Source organism: Myotis daubentonii, chromosome 9 (genome assembly GCF_963259705.1).
Source record: "Myotis daubentonii chromosome 9, mMyoDau2.1, whole genome shotgun sequence".
In the NCBI taxonomy this organism is placed as follows: Eukaryota; Metazoa; Chordata; class Mammalia; order Chiroptera; family Vespertilionidae; genus Myotis; species Myotis daubentonii.
The window spans coordinates 30,567,539-30,591,985 of NC_081848.1; the positions used below are offsets into that span (position 1 = coordinate 30,567,539).

The 24,447-nt window shown below is 36.1% G+C and overlaps 1 protein-coding gene across 2 annotated transcripts in view; it reads right to left on the bottom strand.

The window, feature by feature from the left end:
* TMEM135 (transmembrane protein 135) overlaps positions 1-24,447 on the bottom strand; it is a 236,156-nt gene that overhangs the window by 191,573 nt on the left and 20,136 nt on the right. For both annotated transcript variants that reach the window (XM_059708198.1, XM_059708197.1), the window contains exons 2-4: positions 20,699-20,826; positions 18,203-18,295; positions 9,401-9,434 (exon numbers count right to left, since the gene is read on the bottom strand). In XM_059708198.1, the coding sequence (XP_059564181.1) occupies positions 9,401-9,434; positions 18,203-18,295; positions 20,699-20,826 (255 nt within the window). The remainder of the gene's footprint in view (positions 1-9,400; positions 9,435-18,202; positions 18,296-20,698; positions 20,827-24,447) is intronic.

Here is a 24,447-nt window from a genome sequence, read left to right on the forward strand (position 1 = left end):
ATCCTAATAAGCACAGACAAAAACCTGCTCTGTCTTAGTAAAAGACCAGTAAAAAGGCAGCTTATCAAAACAGAAACTTTTAGACAATAACCATTATACTCCAGCCAAACACAACAGAAAAAAAAACAAAACAAAAGCTGTGACCAAGTGGAGAGCCTAGACTTCTCCTTTCACAAGGCTGTAAACAAGGTGCCCTATCACCCCCAACAGGGAAAGTTCAGAGAAAAACAGGTAGAGAGCTGAGACTTTCATCCCCACCAGCTGGTAACTACTCCCAACCAAGGGTGTCAGTAGAGACCACTCCTACCCAGCAGTAAAGAGGAGCCACACCCTACCTTCAGGTGTCAATTAAAGCCAAATGCTGATTATATGGGTTGTTTTGTATTTTCCCTTCTTATATCTCTTTTATTTATATTCCTTTGTAAAATTCTGCTTCTTTATATCTGCTTTTTTATATTTAATATTTTCCTTTACATTTGTCTCTTTCAATTTTTTAATATATACTGGTATCTTATATTATCTTTACAAGGCAAAGAGAAAGCAAAGGTACATAAAGACTAGTTGAATAATGATGATAATCCATGCCCCAAAAGAAATTACACCTTTTTTTCCTTTGGTCTTTTTGACCCTGTAGTAGTCCTGCAAGCCACTTATATCAGAGTCCCTATTAGTTTCTAAGTTCAACATACAACCCTAAAGTTCCTAAGATGAATAGTCAAATTATTCAAATAGAAATAAAAGTCAAAGTAACACAAGACAAAATTCTCTCTGAAAGTAACAATAAATCTACTTCCAAAAGAACTAGAGTAATATTTTCTCACATCCCAAGTTATTCTGTCCTTTTACCAGAAAGTACGTACTCTAAAAATCCATCTTCTTAACCTGTATCCATGCATACCCAGAGAAATTCATAAAATGGTTGTGTAAATATATTCATCACCACATTGTTTGCAATGTTGAGAAAAGGAAGTAATCTGAATATCCATCGCTGGAAGAATGAACAAGTAAAATGTAGCAGATGAAATATCATAAAATTAGATAATAGTGATGGGTGCACAGCTCTGTAAGTATACTAAAAACAGCTGGATTGTAAACTTTAAGGAGTAAATTTTATGGTTTGTTATTTATATCTCAATAAAGCTACTATAAAGGATAACAGGGCATGGATATTCTGGTGCACTATGCCACAATCAGAAGCAATGCATTGGAAGCATATAAAGTAACACACGCAGGTCCTGAAAACAGTGTCAAGTTCAAAGTAAATACAACAATATGGATATATCTTGAAAACATGTTATTAAATTACCCAACAAAAGAAAGTAAAAAGGAGTCTCTAACAATTCCTCTTTTCATGCTCACAAGGTTGGCTGTAGTCTCTGGGAAAATCCCTCTATGCCCACCTTTGTGATCAAGTGAGCCATGGAAACTTTAAGGAGCCTGTTCTTAGTAGACAGCAATATCTCACCTTCTGCAAAGCAAGGATAAGAGCTCAGCACTTCCTAATGTTATAATGGGTATCAGAAACACTCTCCTCAAAGTGACTGAGAGAATTAGAGTAAGAACAGAGAGAGCAATATCATTCTTAATTCTGGAACTTCTAAGAAAGCTTCCAACATAGGAATCTACTAGTTCAGTTACTCAGCTGAAGACAGATTCACTTTTCCTTTGTTTACCTCTGTGTGGGAAAACATGGTCATTTGGTTGGCTTAAAGAACTTGGGTCTTGGAGCTAATGGAAGGAGAGGAGAAAAATAGGCATTTTATGTTCACCAACTTAGAAGGATCATTCTCTCTCTTCCTTGCCATTTTCACGAGTATTTGTTCCCAATCTACATTCATTCAAAATTACTCACTTAGCATATATGCTAAGTACTCTTTGTAGGTTCTAGGGATATGTCAGTGAACAAGCAAGCATCATTGCCCTTAAGCAGCTAATAGACAGTGAGAGAAGAAAGACAATAAACAAATAAGACAATTTCAGTACTTATAAGTGCCATGAAAAATAGAAGATTATGCATTACAGATTAGAGAGGTGTGGGGAAGCTGCTTACACAGAGTCCTAAAAGCCACAGTGAGTCATTTGAATTTTATTTCGGGTGTAGTGGGAAGGGAAGGATTTTCTGAGTTTAAGCAAAAGACAGACATGCTCTGCCTTGTATTTCCAATACTCTGACTCCTATCTGGAAGACAGATTATAGGACAACAAGAATGGGAAGATGTAAACCAGTTAGGTTCTAGAGATAGCTCAGACAGGAGACGGTAGGGCTCAGGCTATGGGAGGCCTCAGGACTAACTGTGGAGGTAGTCAGTCACTCTATGATCCAGAATATATTTTAGAAGTGGAATAAGATTTCCTAATGGATTGGACTAGGAATATAAGGAGAAGAAAAGAGTTAAAGCTCCTAAGTTTCTAGCCTGAGCAATTGGATGGATGGTTGATACTATTTGCTGCACAGGGAAGGCTTAGAGGAGCGATTTGAGAGAGGGTGTTTATAACTGTTTTTAAATTTAATACTTTCAGTTTATATCTTTCTATTTCATCTGTCAAATTTCTCCAACTAGTTTATAATCCATTTTGTATTTCTTTTGTATCCTAACGTGCCTAGCACAGCACTGATTTAATATATGCCTGCTGAATCTAATTAAATTGAAGTAGCCTTATAAGAACACATTTGAATCAACATTTTCAAGCCCTATGTTTGAAAAAATCAAGTACAGATGTTTTATTCAAAGGCAGTGCATGTTTAAAATTAAAAAACAAATGCTAGCAACAAACCTACTAGATATATGTTTACAATCTTAAAATGCATGCATTGTTGGGTGGTTAGTGGCATAAAAGAAATTGCAGAGAGAAGTTTTCAGAAGGACTTAAATAGAAAGACTTTTAAATGTCATAAATTATAATTAAACTAAACATAAATAAACTACACTTGACATTACATTTTAAATAATTACAGGCAGCATATAATGAATTTTGAAAGACTGAAATCCTCAGTCATTGTAACAACCAACAAAATAAAAGGAAATCATGTGAACGTAAAATTTATGTATTCTCTTTTTTTTATTTATTTATTTAATTCTCAAAGAGGATATGTTTTCATTTATTTTAGAGAGAGAGGAAGGAAGGGAGAGAGAGAGAGAGAAACATCAATGTGAGAGAGAAACATCAATCGGTTGCCTCCCATAGATGCCTCCACTGGGGATTGAACCCACAACCTGAGCATGTGCTCTGACCGGGAATCAAACCCGTGACCCAACCAACTGAGCCACACTGGCCAAGGCTATGTGCTCTCACTTAAATCACACTGTGGCATCCCAGCAGCTGGTGTGCTTGTGGGTAACTGGTTCTGGCACATTAGCCCCAGGAACGTTTCCATCATTTTATAGCAATATCTTGGGAAGAAGCCAGATAAAATGTTTAATTCTTTATTTTATACCTTTTCTACATACCTTTTTATACATTTTGCACCTTAACAATTAATTCTCTAACAATTCTAAAAACTAAAAAACCATACTGGTTGAAAAGCTGTATACTTTTTCTTCCAAAATGTGTTTACTAACATATAACAAAAAAACAGCATTTTCAGATGGGTATTAATTCAACTGCCTTATGTTTTTAATTTTTAAAAGTGTTAATTATTACAACTATATACCACTGGTCTAATAACTGAGACTTAACAGGGCTAACTGAAAGGGAATTATGAGTAATGAGAGTAACTACAGGGGAGCCCAAGGGAAGATATTTTTGTAATAAAAAGAAGCATCCATAGAGATATCCCTTATTTAAAGTAGATACCTGACCCCACAACACAAACATAACTAGCAAAATTTATATTCATAATTACATAGTATAAACAGTGTAGTGCTTTCTATTTTTAGATAACTATCAACACTAAAAAAAGAGAGAGATGTGCTTTACTCCCACTGGTTTACTATTTCTCTCCCCCAGTAATATTTAAGGTCCTCGGAAGCAGAGACTATTATTTTCGTAACTCCAGTTTCACCTACGGTACCTAACACAATATATGCTCAATAAATATTTCTTATCCTTTGTTTGCAGTTCTTCCTAAACCTTGCCCCAACTTGGCAATCCTTGGAAAGGCAAGAATTTTGTGTTGTAGTCACCAATGACATCTCTAAGATGGAGCTTCCTCCAAGTCCTCTCCTTCCTCCAAGTCCCAAGTAAATCATAAAACCTTCTCTGACTGCCCCAGCCAAAAGCTAACTCCCTTTTCTAAAGTCCTAAGAAATGTACTGTTAACCATATATTTGACATAAATATGTTATCTTGGATGATTAATTACTTATTCATTTTGAATCCACATCTAGTTGTACATTGTTCCCTCAACTAAATTAAAGGACGAATTAATGGCTTATACTTGTGCCCAACACCTACCAAAGTGCTTTGTACTTAATAAATAAATGTTCACAGATAAAAATAAAGACAAAGATGATAAAAATAATATGAAGTCAGTTCTGTGTATTTCATATTATTCAAAGGCATAGCAGGGTAACTAAAGATTAAATGTCACAACCAAATCTAACAAAATTATATTATTACTAACCAAATCGTTATTATTTCACTGCTCCCAACATTTTGAGTGCGGCTGTGTATGTGTGTATGTATAGAATCAACTCATAATGAAGACATAGTCAAGAAGTGAAAAGGTAGGAGACAAGTCTCCAAATATTATCATCATGAGCAATAAAGGTGATGTGTTATAGAATTGTAACTTGAAACCTGTATAGTTGTTATTAGCCAATGTCACCCCAATAAATTAAATAAAACAATACAATTTTTTTAAAAAATAAAATAACTAAATGGCACAGTAACAAAAATGTCACAAAACAATGTCCCCAATTTTAGAAAATAGGCATATAGTGTATAATGTGAGTATGCATCTATGTCCGTGCATTTATGAGATACACTGGAGGAAAAGGAAGGGACTAAGAAAAAACAAACACTAAAATGTTAGTAATTTCTACATGGTAAAATTATAAACTTTTACTTTCTTCTTTATGCTTTCCAAATCAGAAATACAAACACATTTTTTTTATTGTGTTTTTTTTTAAATACAATAAAAAAAATATTTTTAAATAAAACCTCCCAACATTTAGGAATTTTATTGTTGATGTTTTAAATCAACAATTTCAATTTAGTCTACTAAGCCATATCAAGTTATAAAACAAAGTTAATTCTTAAAGCTAAATTCAATACCTCTAAAAATATTTACATTCTTACCTATTCTGAAACTATCAACCTATTACTATAGTAACAGTTACATAATATCAATATAAATAAAAGGCTCTTTAGATAAAGGGAAGATGAAGCTTATTAGATTACTAGAGGCCCAGTGCACAAAAATTTGTGCACTCAGAGGGGTCCCTCAGCCCGGCCTGTGCCCTCTCTCAGTCTGGGGCCCCTCAGAGGATGTCCACCTGCTGGCTTAGGCCTGCTCCCCAGGGGATCAGGCCTACGCTGCAGTCAGACATCCTTAGAGCTGGCAGCCGTCAGCCTGGCTTGTGGCTGAGCAGAGCTCCCCCTGTGGGAGCTCACTGACCACCAGGGGGCAACTCCTGCATTGAGCATCTGCCCTCTGGTGGTCAGTGTGTGTCATAGTGACCAGTGATTCGCAGTCATTCTGCTGTTAGGGTCAATTTGCATATTACCCTTTTATTATATAGGACTAGGGGCCCGGTGCACGAAATTCGTGCACTGGGTGTGTGTGTGGTGGGGGGGAGTGTCCCTCGGCCCAGCCTGCCCCCTCTCACATACTGGGAGCCCTCAGGCATTGACCCCCATCACCCTCCAATCGCAGGATCGGCCCCTTGCCCAGGCCTGACGCCTCCGCCAGAGGTGTCAGGCTTGGACAGGGGACCCCCATCTCCCCCCGATCACTGGCTCTGGCCCCCGCCCAGGCTTGAGGCCTCTGGCCCAGGAATCATGCCTGGGCAGGGGACCCCCAGCTCCCCGTGGTTGCAGGCTCCGCCCCTGCCCAGGCCTGACGCCTCTGGCCTAGGCGTCCGTCCGGGGCAGCGGGGACCCACAGCTGCAGCGGCCCCGCGATCCTGGGCTCCACTTTAGGCCCAGGCAAGGGACCCCTAGCTCCCGGGACTGCCAGCTTCAACCGTGCCCAGCTCCCATCGCTGGCTCCACCCCTACTTCCTGCTATCACTGGCCAGGGCAGCAAAGGCACCTGATTCTCTGATCAAAGCTGGGGGGCAGGGCAAAGGCGGCCCCAGGGCCGCCTTTGCCCTGCCCCCCAGCTCTTAGCTCCCCCCTGGGTTTCCGATCACTGTCAGTGGCAGGGGGCTTCTTCCTGCTTTCCCTTTCGCCTCCCTGCATTGTGCCTACATATGCAAATTAGCCGCCATCTTGTTGGCAGTTAACTGCCAATCTTAGTTGGCAGTTAATTTGCATATAGCCCTGATTAGCCAATGAAAAGGGTAGCTCGTACGCCAATTACCATTTTTCTCTTTTATTAGTGTTGATAATTAGTACCCAGAATATATTATGTACAGATTAGATTCACTTTCCCTTAGACATAGTCAAAATCTATGTGTAAAGCCTTTGGTCTCATTAAATTTTTGAATAACAGACTCTTCATAACTGACTGACAAAGAATAAAAGACCAAAACATATTTTTAATTTTCTGAAAAACTTTTCTAATACTGAATTTTATTAATCTGGACAGAGAGTACAAATTTACTTAACAGACAAATGCCCCTCCCCAAAAAAAGTTTTTCATTTAGAAAGAACTAGATATTCAAAGGTTATTCTAAACTGGAAACTATCAAAACAACATGGTACGGTCACTCTGGAAAACAGTTAAAAAGTTTCTGTAAAAACCAAACAGCAACTACCATAGGACCTGGCAATCACACTCCTGGGCAATTATCCTAGAAAAATGAAAACTCACACTCACACAAAAAGCTGCATCAGAATATTTATAGCAGCTTTATTTGTAATAGCCAAAAAACCTGAAATGAGCCAGCTGTCCTCCAATGGGTGAATGGTTAAATGAATATAGCCACACCATTAAACAGTAGTCAGCAATAAAGAGGAATGAACTAGTGGTATGTGCAACTTAATAAATCTTCAGGAAATTATGCTGAGTGAACAGCTAACCACAAATAGTCTACACTATATGATTCTATTGATATATCACTCCTGAAATGACTATAGGTATTACAGAATTATAGGAGTAAAGAATAAATGAGAGGTTGCCAGAGGTTAACTGGGAGGAGGGGGGTAAGAATAAGGGGAAATTGAACGTCATTACCAAAGAGCAGCAGGAGGGATCCTTGCAGTGAAAGAACTGTTCTCTCTCTTGGCTACAATAAATACCTGTGGAAATATCCTGATTTTGATGCTACCATAAGATATCACTATTGAAGGAAACTAGGTAAAGAGTACAAATCTATTATTTCTTGAACCACAGATGAATCTAGGATTATTTCAAAATAAAAAGTTTAATCTTTTAAAAAATACAATTATTTTAAGGGCACTTTCCAATAATGATTATATCGAAGTCAAAGATCTTCCCTTCAGGAATTTGCAACCTAAACCAGGCAATACAAAAAAAGTTCATGAAAGTTTACTTAGACTTTAAAGATAAGTGATACTAAAGTATCACTTATTTGGGGACTAAAGTATCTACCATGTGGTAGTATAGAGAAGCATGAGCATGGCTAAACGGAAAAAAACACACATTAAAATCAAATCCATTCTAGTATGCAAGCATAATATTTTTAAGTGTCGTTGTTTTTTAATAAGAAAGGAAAGTAGCACCCAGAATGACTTGGTGCTACTAATATGGTTCCCGCAGCACCTTTTTATTCCTCTTTCAGTCTTTTTCAAACATTATTATTTCTACTTGAGGCACGATGCATGACATGCGTGCAAGAGTAGGTCTTCCTTCCCCCTGGCTGCCAGCACCGGCTTCCCTCTGGCACCCAGGACCCGGGCTTTTTGTCCAGAAGGTCGTCCGGAAGGATGTCCAGTCTAATTAGTATATTACACTTTTATTATTATATATGTGACTTCTCCATTGGACAGCCAACTCCATAAGTACAAGGACTGTCCCTTTGTTGCCTATGAGCATACGAACACAGCAACTGACATATGGTAAATTCAGAGCAAAAATTACATAGTCTGTAACTGAAATGAATTGGTAAATATAACTCTGAATTATATTCCCTTGTTACAGAATTCAAGAACTTATCATTAAGTAAACAAATATTTATTTATCTTTTAGTTAAATTTTCCAATGTTTCCTTTTAATTCTAAACAATATTAAAAGATTTTCATATAAATATTTATTTAAATCTGAAGTTGACAGTGAAAATTACATAATTTTGATTATATATTTTCCATAAAGAATACCAGACTAATTAACATTAATTTCACCCCTGTAAACTTAGAAATTTAGAAGCCTAGCTAATTATTTTATTTTAGAAGCCTAGCAAATTTGTGCACCAGTGCGGTCCCTCGGCCTGGCCTGCGGGATCGGGCCGAAACCGGCTCTCCGACATCCCCTGAGGGGTCCCAGATTGTAAGAGGGCACAGGCCAGGCTGAGGGGCCCCACCGGTGCACAATCAGAGCCGGGGAGGGGTGTGGGAGCTTGGCCAACCAGAAAGGGACTGCGGGAGGCCTCCAGGGCATGTCCGGCCTATCTCGCTCAGTCCCAACCAGCCAGACCCCAGCAGCAAACTAACCTACAGGTGAGAGCGTCTGCCCTCTGGTGGTCAGTGCAAATCATGTCAACTGGTCGACTGTCTGTACCCTCGTGGTCAGTGTACGTTGTAGCGACTGGTCAACCAGTCGATTGTCTGTCCCCTAGTGGTCAGTGCACATCACAGTGAGCAGTTGAGTGGCCTTAGCATATCAATAGCATGTTACACTTTGATTGGTTGAACGGACGACCGGACACTTAGCATATTAGGCTTTTATTATATAGGATATGCTGAGTGTTTGAAGACAGAATCAATGCCGTGCTGATGTCTAAGAAGAACTCATAAGAGCTCACCCTTACACCATTTTTTCCCATAATAAATGGCAACAGAAACGTTTAAATAAAGATGTATAGAGATACACAGATATAGATATAGATCCTATCAAAGATGAAGGTCTACGCTTTTTAAAAATGTCATAAAGGGCACAGGGCTGTGAATCACTTTCCCCGGGAAATAGGTGAAATCCAGTCATATGTGACAGGAATAAACCAGATAGCATCAAGATTCTTGTAAATGTTTGTATATATCCTTTAAAAATAGAGAAAAGAAAATATTCTCAAATTTTAGCAGCTTTATTTTTATTTTTTAAGGGAACTTAATATTTAAAAAGATTTAAAAACACATGGAAAACCCTCAAGTCCAAAAAAAAAAAAAAATTACTTACCAAGTTGGCCATATAAATTGTGAGCAGCCCTCTCCTGAAAATAATTTTAAAAAGAGATTAAGAATTAATTTGACTTAATAATCACTTTATCATTTTTGAAAAATATATCAAAATAATTATCAGGAATTGAGAAAAAGGGGTAGATTATGCTGAGCTAAGTTTTCAATACCCCAATAATTGGATCTAAATAGATTCTACAAGTCATTCTGTTTAATGTTTATTAATTTAAATTCTTTAAAATTTTAATTGCCTAGTAATTGTTAAATAAGCTTATTGTGGAGAATATTTCAAAGTATATAGCAATATCAAATCATTATATTGTATACCTGAAACTAATACACGGCTATAGGTCAGTGATGGCGCACCTTTTGAGCTCGGCGTGTCAGCATTTTGAAAAACCCTAACTTCACTCTGGTGCCATGTCACATATAGAAATTTTTTGTGAATGAATCAAAATTATACCTTTTGTCAGACTGATGAAAAATATATGTTTTGGTATGCTGCAGAATTTTAGTAATTAGTTGTAAATTGCTGTTCTACAGTATACTAGAGAATTCTAAATTTAATAAAGAATCCTAATGAATTCATCTTGCCAAAAAGTGAAAGCCAAAACAATTCTAACTTAGTGCAAATTTATTCAAAAAAAATCAGGACTTCTATTTGTTTCACACAAAATACAATTGTTCATTAGATATGATTACAAATCATACTAAGTCACCTTGGTTCTACCTTCACTGTTTAGTGAGAAGTCAGGCACTAAATAAACTTTCTAATGCCAAAGTACAAACAAAAGCTCAAAAACACTCTACCAAAAAAAAATGCATATTTACCAAGTTTACTTAATAAGAATTCAGCTAGAAACTCAAAAATAGGGACAATTCTATGCCTTTAGTTACTTTATTTAACTTATCTTGCATGAGACCATGAATGAAACATCCTATTCTCTAGGAAATAGGTGTTTTAAGAGTTTAAGGGCAGAGTTCAAATAACAAACTCTGAAACTTACATGAATTTCAATTATAAACATTTTTAGTATTAAAAAAAAAACTTTGTATATAAAACAAGTACCAATTGTCCAGGTCTTGATATTAACATTGTCAATGAAATCCTCCTGATGTCAGATCCAGTCACACAGAGTCTTGATAGTTCATTATTTAAAATGGCTTAAATAAGATTTTTATTATTACTAAAGCCACATAGAGGCAGTATGATTTAAGTGAACAACCTTGAAATGAAGTTGGGAAATCAGGGTTCCAGTTAACTTTAATTCTCCAGTACTCTGTCATTAAAATAGGGAGTAAGTCTAGTTTTCTAATTTAGATTTTTAAATATAAAAACTATTTAAAGAAAAAAAAAACTTTCATATATCACCAATATATAAACATCATATTGGACCTACTCTGGTTGAAAGGGCATAGCCACTGAGTCACAACCCTCTCCCAGCCCACCCGAATGTCCCTGTGCAGTAGGTGCTAAAGCACCTCAGCAGAACAACTGAATTATACTGCTCCTCTACAAAGAATTTAAAAATCACTGATAAGATGACCTGTAAGGTCCCTTTTAGCTCTTCTTTTCTATGATTTGTACATATGAATTGAAATGTTTGCTACTAGTTTTTACCAATCTTACCAACTCCTACCAAAAATGCTAAATCAAAGGTGTTCTAATAATATTTATTTTAAATAAATTATATAAAGAAAAATTAGGGTGACATCAATATCTAAGAGTCACACACAAGCAGAAAAGTTAAATCCTTCTCTTTAGTAAGAATAGCAATACCCACTCTTACTAAAAGAATTATATACAAATAAGATAATATTCTTAATTATAAAACCAAAATAAAAATATTTCTGTAATTTCCGTGGCAGTGCCTGATAATTCATGTCCTCATTAAGTGAACTAATGTCTGATGCTATCTGTAAAAACATTTATTCCACTAATCTAATTCTGTCTCTAATACTCAATCCAGATACAGTATCAACCACTAGCTTCCATCTATCTGATAATATAACTGTTTGTCTTTACCGGACATATATTATCTTGTTTACCTTTACATTTTCACAACCTTCAACATTTTCACTTGGCATCTAATGGGCACTAAACAAATAGTGTGAAATTACTAAACAAGATATTACGAGGAACCCAGCCTTATAAAGAGGAACACATTATAGACAGATGATATAGAAATACTAAAGGCCCAGTGCACGAAATTCATGCACTCAGGGAGGGGGGAAGGTCCCTCAGCACGGCCTGCGCCCTCTCGCAGTCCAGGAGCCCTTGGGGAATGTCCGACTGATGGCTTAGGCCCGCTCCCCGCTCCTGGCCTAAGCCGTCAGTCAGACAGCCTTAGCGCTGCCGCGGAGGCAGGAGAGACTCCTGCCACCGCCCCTGCACTCACTAGCCATAAGCCTGGCTTCTGGCTGAGCAGCGCTCCCCCTGTGGGAGTGCACTAACCACCAGGGGGCAGCTCCTGCATTGAGCGTCTGCCCTCTGGTGGTCAGTGCGCGTCATAGCAACCAGTTGTTCTGCCGTTAGGTTGATTTGCATATTAGCCTTTTATTATTTGGATAATCACAAAAGACAGCGTATTAGCAAGCATAGACTCACTCAAATTATCTGACATTTGCATAATATTTACCAATTTACAATATATAGATATTTTTTGAAATCAGATTTTATCCTCTCAATAGTTCTGTAGTGGTATATGATCCTCTAATACTATGCTGTACATCTGAAACTAATATAAAATAATATTGAATGTAAACTGTAATTGAAAAAAATTTTTTGAAAGCAAAGAAAAATAGTCCTCTGAAGTGTAATGCAGATACTAGTATCCTCACTGTACCAAAAGCCAAGAATCAGAGAAGTGGTTTCCTTAAAAATATTAAAGTTGTAAAAAAGACAAATTGGAATTAGGAGTCAGTTCACCTAACTCATTTTGTGTTCTTTCTAGTGCACTGCTTCTAAAGCAGAAAATCTTTACTAAACTGCCTTTAAGTTCTGCAATTCTGTATCCTAACAGGCTTCTATGCTCTGAGAATGAATAAAGCCTTGGACATACTCTTACTATTGGGAAAAAGCAGATGATGTAGTGTGACTAGATTATGTCTTTTCTGGTCTCGAGTTTCAATTTATTGTTCCCAATAATGAAAATTATCTCCTTTCCAGCTTTATCTAAATTCCAACCAGAGCTTGTAGCCTCACGAAAGCGAGGACAGTATCTGTGAAGGGCATGATGTGCTCATGATATAGCCCTTCGCCTCTGGTAGGTGTCCCTGGTGCAGTGTCTCCAGCCTCCTCTCCAATGTCAGTTTGGTAGGGGTAGAACATCAGAACAGTAATTTGTTTAATCACATCTTTAGAGATGTTCGTATCTTAAGAAACTAATAAGGTAAGTAAATGCTATTCTATTATTTAACACTTGACTATATCTAACCTAAGTCTGACAACAAACAGGTCACTCTCTCCGCAGTAAATTTTCTCTGGAAATTAAGTTACATATTAAAATGTCACACCAACAAAGATGGGAAAGGGGATGCTGCCAACTAGAACAAAAGGTAGTGTAGGCTAAAGAGGACGGGCTGGGGCCAAGGACAACAACTTTACATTTCACAGGAGATTCTGATACACAAATACTCCTATTCTACTGAGAACCACTAGATCAAAAGATTGGTGAACCTTAGTCAAGTATTTCTTTAAACCACAAATAAGCTTCTTTTTTCTTTTCTTTTTTTTTTTGGTGAGAGAAAGAGATGAATCTCTTAAATTTGCATGAAATATTTCAGTTGGTATGTGCATAAAGTGGTACTACCTAAAAAAGTATTAAGAACCACTGCTGCAGGAACTATGTATAATCAAAATATCTTTATTCCTGTGATAAAATATTTAAATAATTAAATTTTCTTAACATCTTAGATTAAAAGGTATCCTCACATTATGCAGAAATTCCAGGTATTATTACCTTTGAATAACATTCTTGTACCAAATTAGATGAATAATAATGTTTTGGGATTTTTTTTTGGGGGGGGGGGAACTCTAGTATATGTATATGTGTGTGTGTGTGTATATATATGTATATATGTACATATATATACATATATATATGTATTACTTTAACTAACCTTCTCAAACTTCTCAGTTACACTGTTTGTAACACATTTCATAACTAAAGTTACTAGGGAGTACAGAAGAAATGGAATAACTTCTAAATTATAAATATTTTTATTATATATATATATATATACACATACTTATAAAAATATTTATGTGATCTACATATGAGGAGAAATTAGAGGTTAAAGAAAAACATAATGAACCTTCCATATCTAATCTAATATGACAAAGACTTCAAAGATGCAAAAATGAAACTTTAAGCTAGCTAACAATATACTGATTGGGGTTAGAAATGAGAACAGTTTTATATAGCATCAGCCTCTGGTGGTGCTAGAATCCTAACAAACAAAAAAAAAGAAGAAACAGTGAAAGTTCCTAAACATTGTAACAGTTTACTGAAGATGCTATCTAATCATCTCAGTCTTCCAAGATAAAATAGATTTTCATCTGTCAGAATGTTTTAGAAGAGTATAAAATTACTTTCTTATGGTATAAAAGCAAAGAAGATAGACTTAAAGTCTAGAGCAAGAGTCAGAGATCATAATCCAGGGGTCCTCAAACTACGGCCCGCAGGCCACATGCAAATACAAATACTGTATTTGTTCCCATTTTGTTTTTTTACTTCAAAATAAGATATGTGCAGTGTGCATAGGAATTTGTTCATAGTTTTTTTTTTTAAACTATAGTCCGGCCCTCCAACGGTCTGAGGGACAGTGAACTGGCCCCCTGTTTAAAAAGTTTGAGGACCCCTGTCATAACCTATTAATATATATATTAGATAATGCGTTAAATTTTTCAGAAGGCTGCAAGGTAAATTAATTTTCTTCCTATGAAGATAGCGTGATAAATAACATGACATGAAACTTGAAGATAGCAAAAATTTATAGACAAAATATATGGTATTCTTTTATATTTATATTTAACCCATTCATTTTGGTCATAATTACTTTAGGAATTTCATAACTACAACAGTGAAATTTAACAACTAACCCTTGAGTAAGCTTAGAATAAATATGCAGTTTTTGATATTTTAATCCATGTCCATTTCTTGAGCACCCTGTAGTTTTAATTTACCTAAACTAGTACTAAAAATCAAAGCAAATTCCAAAGCAATTCCACAAAACAAAATCCATCAGAACAACTTCTTTCTGAACCACAAACAAAGCACTTCCTAGAAAAAGAAAGAGAAGACTAGTTCTTAACAGCCCACCTAGAGATAAACTAGATGTTACCAGTGCTTCCTGCTGAGTTACTATGATCACAGTTCATTGTGGCACAAATTTTTTAAGCAACCCTGGAAACAACTTCAAAGCTTCTCGGAACCCTACCGTGATGTGATTAAGATTTAAGTAAGCTGCCCTCTTACAAAGTGACAAAAACTAGCTGGCAAAGCATGCTTAATTCTATAAAGGGAGAGAGGGAGACTAGAAAAAATGATGGATGGATGGATGGATGGATGGATGGATGGATGGGGAGGAAATAAGTTAAACCAATATAGATGAAGATATATTTATGAATATATATATATATGTATATATGTATACATATATATATATATCTACCATATGTACATGTGTGTATATGTGTGTATAATCACATTATATGTTCTTACTTCATTAAATATTTTTTTAAAAAAATTATACAACTGAGCCCAAAATGTATAATCTCATAGTAATGATTTCACTATTAAATAAAATCTTTAGAGATTTAAAAATTAGAATTATTGCTGCTAATTGGAAAATAATGCTAACCCCCCACATAATATTTCTTCCACTCTTTCATATACACTGCGTGGCCAGATTATAATGACCACCCCATCAGTACTTCGTTGGGCCACATTTTGCCTTCAATACTGTGGCGATTCTTCTTGGCATTGACTCCATGAGATGTTGAAAGGTGATGCGAGGATTCTGACACCATGCCTGATGAATAGCACTGTCCAGTTCTGTGAGATTTGATTGCTGTGGAACCGGCTGCCTGATGGCTCTTTTAACTTCGTCCCACAAATGCTCAATTGGATTGAGATCTGGTGATTGGGGGGCCACCTAAGCAAGGTAAAGTCTCCCTCATGTTCTTGAAACCACTCCTGTACAATACGAGCACCGTGGCATGGCGTATTGTCTTGTTGGAAGAAGCCATCTCCATTTGGATCACCATCAACATGATAGGATGAATTTGATCAGCAACGATACTTAGGTATGTTGTGCTATTCAGACGTTGTTCCACATGAATTAAAGGACCCAAATCATGCCAGGAAAACATGCCCCAAACCATAACACTGCCCCCACCAGCTTGAAGGGTTATACTCATGCATGTGGGGTGCATGCTTTCATGCCGTTTCCACCAAATTCTCACTCTGCCATCTGCATGATGCAACTGGAAACGTGATTCATCGGACCACATGACTTTTTTTCCAATGCTCGACTGTCCAATCCTTGTGTTCCTGTGCGAATTGGAGACGTTTTATCTTGGTAACTGCAGACAGCAAAGGTGTTCGAACAGGCCTTCAGCTTCCATATCCCATACGATGCAATGTACAGCTAATTTGCCTACAAATGTCAGGTGGTCATAATAATTTGGCCACTCAATGTATATTACTAATATTTATTTTAAAAGAGACAGAATGTTTCAATTGACAACTAACTCCTTAAATGTTGTTGTTTACCAACTTCTAACCTCAGACCTCGTATTCTGGGCTTTCGTACTGTGATCTTCTCTCATAGCTTCAATGACAACTTATAAGAAAAAACTCCCCAATTTTATTTTTATAACTACCATGCTTCTCCTAAATCTACACTCATATTTCAAGCTGCCTCCTGGCTATCTGCACCAACATATCATTGATTTTCCTTGTAAATTCTTTAATAATTATGAACTTCTTTTCCCTAAAGTAAAAACTATAACATTAATATGCTTCATTTTAGGCACTAGCTATAATAATTTTAAAATATAAGTAATTTCAACCTTTATAAATTAGTTATAATCTATTAAAGGATATTGATGCTTACTTAATTTATTAAAATATTTAAATTTTGTGATAAGTAAAAAATAATTTTTCAAAACCAAAAAAAAGTCTAAGTTAACTTTTACACAATTCCAGATAAACACAAGCCAGGCTTCCTTAAAATAGAGCAAAAAGACTTGCTTTGTTATGTTTTAAGGTTAATCCCAAAAACATTTTTAAAACCTGCTTTATAAAAAGAGTCACTAGTTTCTGAACAATAATAAAAAACTAAAATTTAAAGTTTTAATTAGACCCCAAACTAGGATTTGTGGTTGATACATACATATACATATATAACTCTCAACGAAAAAAACTAAAGAACTATTTCCAGGCATTTATTGCATTACCTAATAAACAGAAGTAAATCAACATATATCACAGAGTTCAACTACGTAACAATCACATTAAGGTAAGGGTCAATTGTTCTTCAGCAACCAAGGTATAGTACTTACAGAGAAGCTAGACTTAAATTTTTTATTAAGTTTTTAAAACAGTAAAACCACTCCAATTAATATTTAAAACAGGTTTATAAATTTTTGTGAATACTTAGTGTCTGCAAACAAAACACTAGGGCAGTAGCTCACTTAAAGGTTATAAAAGCAGAAAGCTTTTTTTTAAAAAATAAAGTTCCCTATCAAAAGTAAAAAAAATAATAGAAAATAAATTAGTAACCAAAATCCAAGTAATCACATCACTTACAAGAAACCTCCTTATGCCTTAAGAAGTTATAGTTACAGCTTTTAATATCAATAGCACAATTTTACTTTGGTGTTATAGTTAAACAAAGTATGTTCTTCACTGAAATGTTTAATTACTTTAATCTAAAATTATAAAAATAAGACCTAAGTATGAGTAACATATTTTTAAATCATATTTCCAAAACCAATATTCACATTTTTAAATTGATCAGGAACCACCAGAATAACTGTCATTACTCATGAGCAAAAAACAATAAGAATACTTAACACTTAACATAACACCGTGTGTCAAGCACCGTTCTAAGCACTTTTACCTATATTATTATTTAATTCTCTGGATAACTATCTGAGTAAATTATCACTATCCATTTTTCAGGTAAGGAATAAGCCACAGAAGTCACATAATAGGTGGCAGAGCTAGCTAAGCTGTAAATAGAACAGCTCCAGAATTCACACATATTTTATTTATTTTTTACAGAGAGGAAGGGAGAGGGATACGAGTTAGAAACATCGATGAAAGAGAAATGTTGATCAGCTGCCTCCTGCACACCCCGTACTGGGGATGTGCCCGCAACCAAGGTACATGCCCTTGACCGGAATCGAACCTGGGACTCCTCAGTCCACAGGTGAATGCTCCATCCACTGAGTCAAACCGGTTAGGGCATGGAGAAGATTTTTAATTACAATTTGTGCATGCCATGTTTTAGTTAGGTTCACCAAAGAATTCTCTAATTTTTTAGTAAATAAAGACTAACTGGTATTATTGCTCTATAATGTTAATCTTTATATTTTTAGGCTTAATAAACATAAATAATGACAGTATAAAATTAAATTTGCCATAATATATCTGCAAGATTGAATAAGATATGTGGAAATATTTTTCATACCTGGACTACAATAAACGATAAGCAACTAGAAAAAAAATTCTAGTTGACATGGGGGACAGTAAATCAGTTCAATTAAATATGTAGATATGTAAAATTTTACCTGCTTTTTCTTTCAATTAGAATGGCCACATACGATGCTGGCAAAGCGGCACCAAAACCAGGACTCCATGAGTAGAATTTTCCAAGTATCCTCCTGAAATTCAAATTTGGAATGTTCATATGAAATTTCTGGTTTGTCATTTCAGTTATTACAAATAGATGCTCCCCTTCTCAGTCCACACTCTATCAAAATGTCCACAGCACCTCCAACTCAACATATCCAAAGACAAACTGATCTCTCTCTCCTTCCTCATGAACTTGTTCTCTCTCCCCTATTTTCCTAGGTTACTGGCAACAACTACCTATCCACGCATATGTGACACTTGGAGACATCCTTGGCTTCTCCTTCTCCCTTACCCCATACATTAAAAATCATTTCACATGCAATTATCCTCTCAAATTCCTCTCCAACCTACTGCCCCTAGTCTTAGATAAGACCCTCACCGTCTCTCACCAGGCGACAATAGCAAACTAACAGATATTCTCTCCCTCTAATAATTTAGCCAATCATATTCATTTAGAGATTCCTGGATCCAACATCACTCACTATACAAACCCTCTGTGTTCTCAACTTCCTTATCTATCAAATGAGAAAAATATTACCGATCTCATACTGTCATGAGGACTACATGAAATATTTCCTAGCACCATACACAGCATATAGAAAATACAAATAAAATGTTAACTGTTATTACAATAATTACTATTTTTTACACATAATATTCAACAAATGTCTCTCCCTCTTTGCTTCTATCACCCTTGATAACTCTTTCTTACAGCACTTACTAAAAAAATGTTTCCTACTCTTAGTTATATGTTTATATAATTTTTCACTTACTACAATATGTGCCTTGAAAGTAAGACTCTGCATAGTGTCTCACACATTATATAAAACCATTAGATGCTTAGATTTTTAAAGAGGGAAAAAAATGGAGATGTTGGAAAGACTTTTTTTTTCTTTTCAAAGACAGTATGTTCCTGAGATATACACAGATAAGGCTAAGAATAAAGATGAAATGATCTTTTGAAATGAAGCTTAGCTTTAAAGAATTAGAAAACCTACTAAGCATAAATGACATGGATATTTCCGAAACGGACATCAGAAACCTTCTGCCTGAGAAAACTATTAGTAGTCCCCCATCCAATATAAAATCCACAAGGAACTTAAGAACTTACTGAATGTAAAAATTAAAGGAAAATAACTCAATGATTCAATTACAGGAGAAATACAGATGTTACCTTATTATAAGTAGTTTATGTTTCTACAACTTAACCAAACAGGTTCATGGAACCTAAAGAAATATGCTACAACAGCAATTTATTATTACTGTAATTTTTTAAAAACCTAGTTATCTTATAACTTTATTTTTAGAGTTTTAACAAATGTTAGAAACTTTCCAGAGACCACCTGATAAAAAGTTTCTTACACAGATTTCCAGGTCAATTTAAAGACATGGCCGAAACCAGTTTGGCTCAGTGGATAGAGCGTCGGCCTGGGGACTAAAAGGTCACGGGTTCGATTCCGGTCAGGGGCATGTACCTTGGTTGTGGGCATATCCCCAGTGGGAGATGTGCAGGAGGCAGCTGATCGATGTTTCTAACTCTCTATCTCTCTCCCTTCCTCTCTGTAAAAAAATCATTAAAATATATTTAAAAAAAAAAAAAAAAGACATGACGTACTCACAATAGTATAAACCTTATCAATTATTTTATGCATAATCTGAACATCTATAAATATTAATTGTTTTAAGGGAAATATCTCTAAAAGACATTTGGAAATATTTTTAATTTCTGCTAATATACCTGCAGAACTTTGAATGACATTAAATTGGATCACACTAATATGAGGGCAATATAAAGTTAGTATTTTAAACTTGACATTAAAAACACACTAATTTGGGTTTTCAATATTCAGTGGGGGGAAAGATAAAAAGTAAATATTTAATAAATATGTTAGGCATATCACAGGACTAAAAACTGAATTCCAACTACATCTACATTGTTTGAAGCATGTCTCCAAGTAATGTGCATAAGATTGAATCAGGACCAAAAGTTTCATCAGTAGGATATGCCAGAAGTTAACTTACTATTTTATATTTAAACACGGACAGTTTATAGTCCTTTTGAAGTTGTTCACTGCATGTGGACTTAAACCTCTATCATGGACAACTGCTTTGAATTCATCATTTATGAAATTGAAAAGCTAAGAAATCCTCAACAACTTGGTAAACACAGTAGCCCTCAGAAAATGTGTGATAAAGTAAAATACTTCTGCTATTTAATCACAGCAATAATTTGAAGTTTATGTTACATCTTTAGACCAAGAGGCCCACAACTCCCGGTTTTACAAGCTTTCCTTGGGATAAATAAATGTCACTTCACAAAGAGAAAAAAATATACAAGCAGTGACCTGCACAACATTTATATAAACATCTGTTCATTTCCGTTTCAACACAGGAATTTGTATTAACCTCCAGTAGCGATTATGAGTACCAACCTTAAAATGCAAAAGAAGGCCATATACAAGGCCCCATTAGCAGTCAGAAATGAAGCAGATTGCAGGATCTCAGGGAGTAGTCTGTGTAAATAATAGTCTAATTTTCGTTTCCGGAGAATTGCTGCAATCTGAAAAGAGAAAGTTTTTCTTTAATCCAACCAACTTTTCCACTTAAATTAGATGGAAGCTACTGAATAACAGCATATATTTTTAAATTAAAGTAAAAACTGGTATTTTACTGGCACCTCTATAAAAATATAATTTCAGGAACAGAAAACACTTCAATTTATTGAAGGTATAATGGGTAAAAAATACACAAAGAAATTATGACATGGGTCATGTAATGAGTAGCCACCAAATGTTGAGGTAAATACTTATGATGCCTTAAAAAACAGTTTTAGCCCTGGCCAGTGTTGCTTAGTGGTAGAATGTCAGCCAGCCCACCTAAGGATCATGGTTCAATTCCTAGTCAAGGGCATGTAGCTGGGTTGCAGGTCCATCCCTCAGACGGTCAGGGTGTTAGTGTGAAGAACCAATCGATGTGCCTCTCTCACATCAATGTTTCTCTCTGTCTCCCCCTCCCTCCCTTTCATTCTCAATGGAGCCTGTTGCTCAGTGGTTGAGAATCAATCAATGAACCAGGAAGTTAGGTTTCAATTCTGGTCAGGGTGCCCCAGTTTCGGGACAGATCCCCGGGGGGCTTGCAGGAGGCAGTTCATCGATGATGCTCTCTCATCATTGATATTTCTCTCTCTCTCCCTCTCCCTTCCTCCCTCTGAAATCAATAAAAATATATATTTTTAAAGCAAAACACACCCAAAATGTACTGCAATTGGAGAAAAAAATTAAAAGACAGGAGGAGAGCCTAAGGGAGCTTTGGGACAACATGAAACGAAACAACATACGAATAATAGGAGTACCAGAACAACAGAAAGATGAACAAGGATTAGAAAACCTACTCGAAGAAATAATATCAGAAAACTTTCCTGAGGTGGGGAAGAAAAAAGTCACACAAGCCCAGAGAGTCCCAAACAAGGTGAACCCGAAAAGACCCACACCAAGACACATCATAATCACCATGGCAAATGTTCAGGACAAAGAGAGAATCTTACAGGCTGCAAGAGAGAGACGGAAAGTTACATACAAGGGATCTCCCATTAGATTGTCAAATGACTTCTCAACAGAAACACATCAGGCCAGAAAAGAATGGACTGAAATTTACAAAGTGATGCAAAGCAAAGGACTGAATCCAAGAATACTCTATCCAGCAAGGCTATCATTCAAACTTGAAGGGGAAATAAGAAGCTTCACAGACAAAAAAAGACTAAGGGAGTTTGTCACCACCAAGCCAGCAATGCAAGGAATGCTAAAGGGACTGGTATAAAAAGAAGAAATAAAAAGCTCAGAAAGAAAACAGCCACACACACACACACAAAGAAATGGCTACAAACAAGTACCTTTCAATAATAACTTTAAACGTAAACGGACTAAATGCTCCAACCAAAAGACATCGAGTGGCTGAATGGATAAAAAAACATGACCCATACATCTGCTGTCTACAAGAAACCCACCTCATTAGAAGGGACTCACACAGACTGAAAGTGAAAGGATGGAAAAATATCTTTCAGGCAAATGGAAAGGAAAAGAAAGCTGGGGTAGCAATACTTATATCGGACAAAATAGACCTCAAAGTGAAGGCCTTAACAAGAGATAAGGAAGGCCACTTCATAATACTAAAGGGATCAATACAACAAGAAGATATAACCCTGGTAAACATATATGCACCCAATGTAGGAGCACCCAAATTCATAAAAAAACTCCTGGAAAATATCAAAGGAGAGATCGACAACAATACAATCATAGTAGGGGACTTTAATACACCATTGACAGCACTGGATAAGTCCTACAGACAAACAATCAGCAAAGATACAGCAATCCTAAATGACTCACTAGATCAGATGGACTTAATAGACATCTTCAGAACACTTCACCCCAAAGCCAGAGAATATACGTTCTTCTCAGGTGCTCATGGGACATATTCAAAAATAGACCACATATTGGGTCACAAGCAAAGTATCCCCAAATTCAAGAAGACTGAAATCATAAAAAGCGTCTTCACAGACCACGATGGCATAATATTAGAAATAAACTACAATAAAAACAACCCAAAATACTCAAACACCTGGAAGCTGAATAGCATGCTATTAAATATTGATTGGGTTACCAATGAGATCAAAGAAGAAATTAAAAACATCCTGGAAACTAATGACAATGAAAACACAACAATCCAAAACCTATGGGACACATTGAAAGCAGTCCTGAGAGGGAAGTTTATAGCTCTACAGGCCTATCTCAAAAAACAAGAAAAAATGGTAGTAAATCATCTAACTCTACAACTCAAAGAATTAGAAAGAGAGCAACAAGAAAATCCCAGAGTGAGCAGAAGGAAGGAGATAATAAAGATTAGAGCAGAAATAAATGACATAGAGACCAAAAAAACAATACAGAAAATCAATGAAACCAAGAGCTGGTTCTTTGAAAGGATAAACAAGATTGATAAACCTCTAGCCAGACTCACCAAGAAGCAGAGAGAGAGGACCCAAATAAATAAAATCAGAAACGATAGAGGCGAAATAACAACAGACCCCACAGAAATACAAATGATTGTTAAAAAATACTATGGACAGCTTTACTCCAACAAACTAGACAACCTGGAGGAAATGGACAAATTCCTAGAAAAATACAGCATTCCAAAACTCAATCAGGAAGAATCTAAAAATCTCAACAGGCCAATAACTATGGAAGAAATTGAAGCAGTCATCAAAAAGCTTCCATCAAACAAAAGCCCAGGACCAGATGGCTTCACAGGGGAGTTTTACCAAACATTCAAGGAAGAACTAAAACCTATCCTCCTCAGACTACTACAAAAAATTCAAGAGGAAGGAACACTTCCAAGCTCATTCTATGAAGCCAGCATCACCCTAATACCAAAACCAGGTAAAGACAACACAATGAAAGAGAATTACAGGCCAATATCCCTCATGAACATAGATGCCAAAATCCTCAACAAAATCTTAGCAAATCGGATCCAGCAGTACATCAGAAAGATCATACACCATGACCAAGTAGGATTTATCCCAGGGATGCAAGGATGGTACAATATCCGCAAATCAATAAACGTGATACATCACATAAACAAATCGAAAGAAAAAAACCACATGGTCATATCAATTGATGCAGAAAAAGCATTTGACAAAATTCAACACCCATTTTTGATAAAAACTCTCAGCAAGGTGGGAGTAGAAGGATCATACCTCAACATAATAAAAGCCATATATGACAGGCCCACAGCCAACATCATACTCAACGGACAAAAACTAACACCATTTCCCCTAAGAACAGGAACAAGACAGGGATGCCCCCTCTCACCACTCCTGTTCAACATAGTACTGGAAGTGTTAGCCATTGCAATTCGGCAAGAAGAAGAAATAAAAGGCATCCAAATTGGAAAAGAGGAAGTAAAACTGTCCTTATTTGCAGACGACATGATATTATACATACAAAACCCTAGAGATTCCATCAAAAAGCTACTAGACTTAATACATGAATTTGGCAATGTAGCAGGATACAAAATTAACCCCAAGAAATCTGAGGCATTTCTATACACCAATAGTGAACTTTCAGAAAGAGAGATTATAAAAACAATCCCGTTTACCATTGCACCAAAAAAACTAAGCTACCTAGGAATA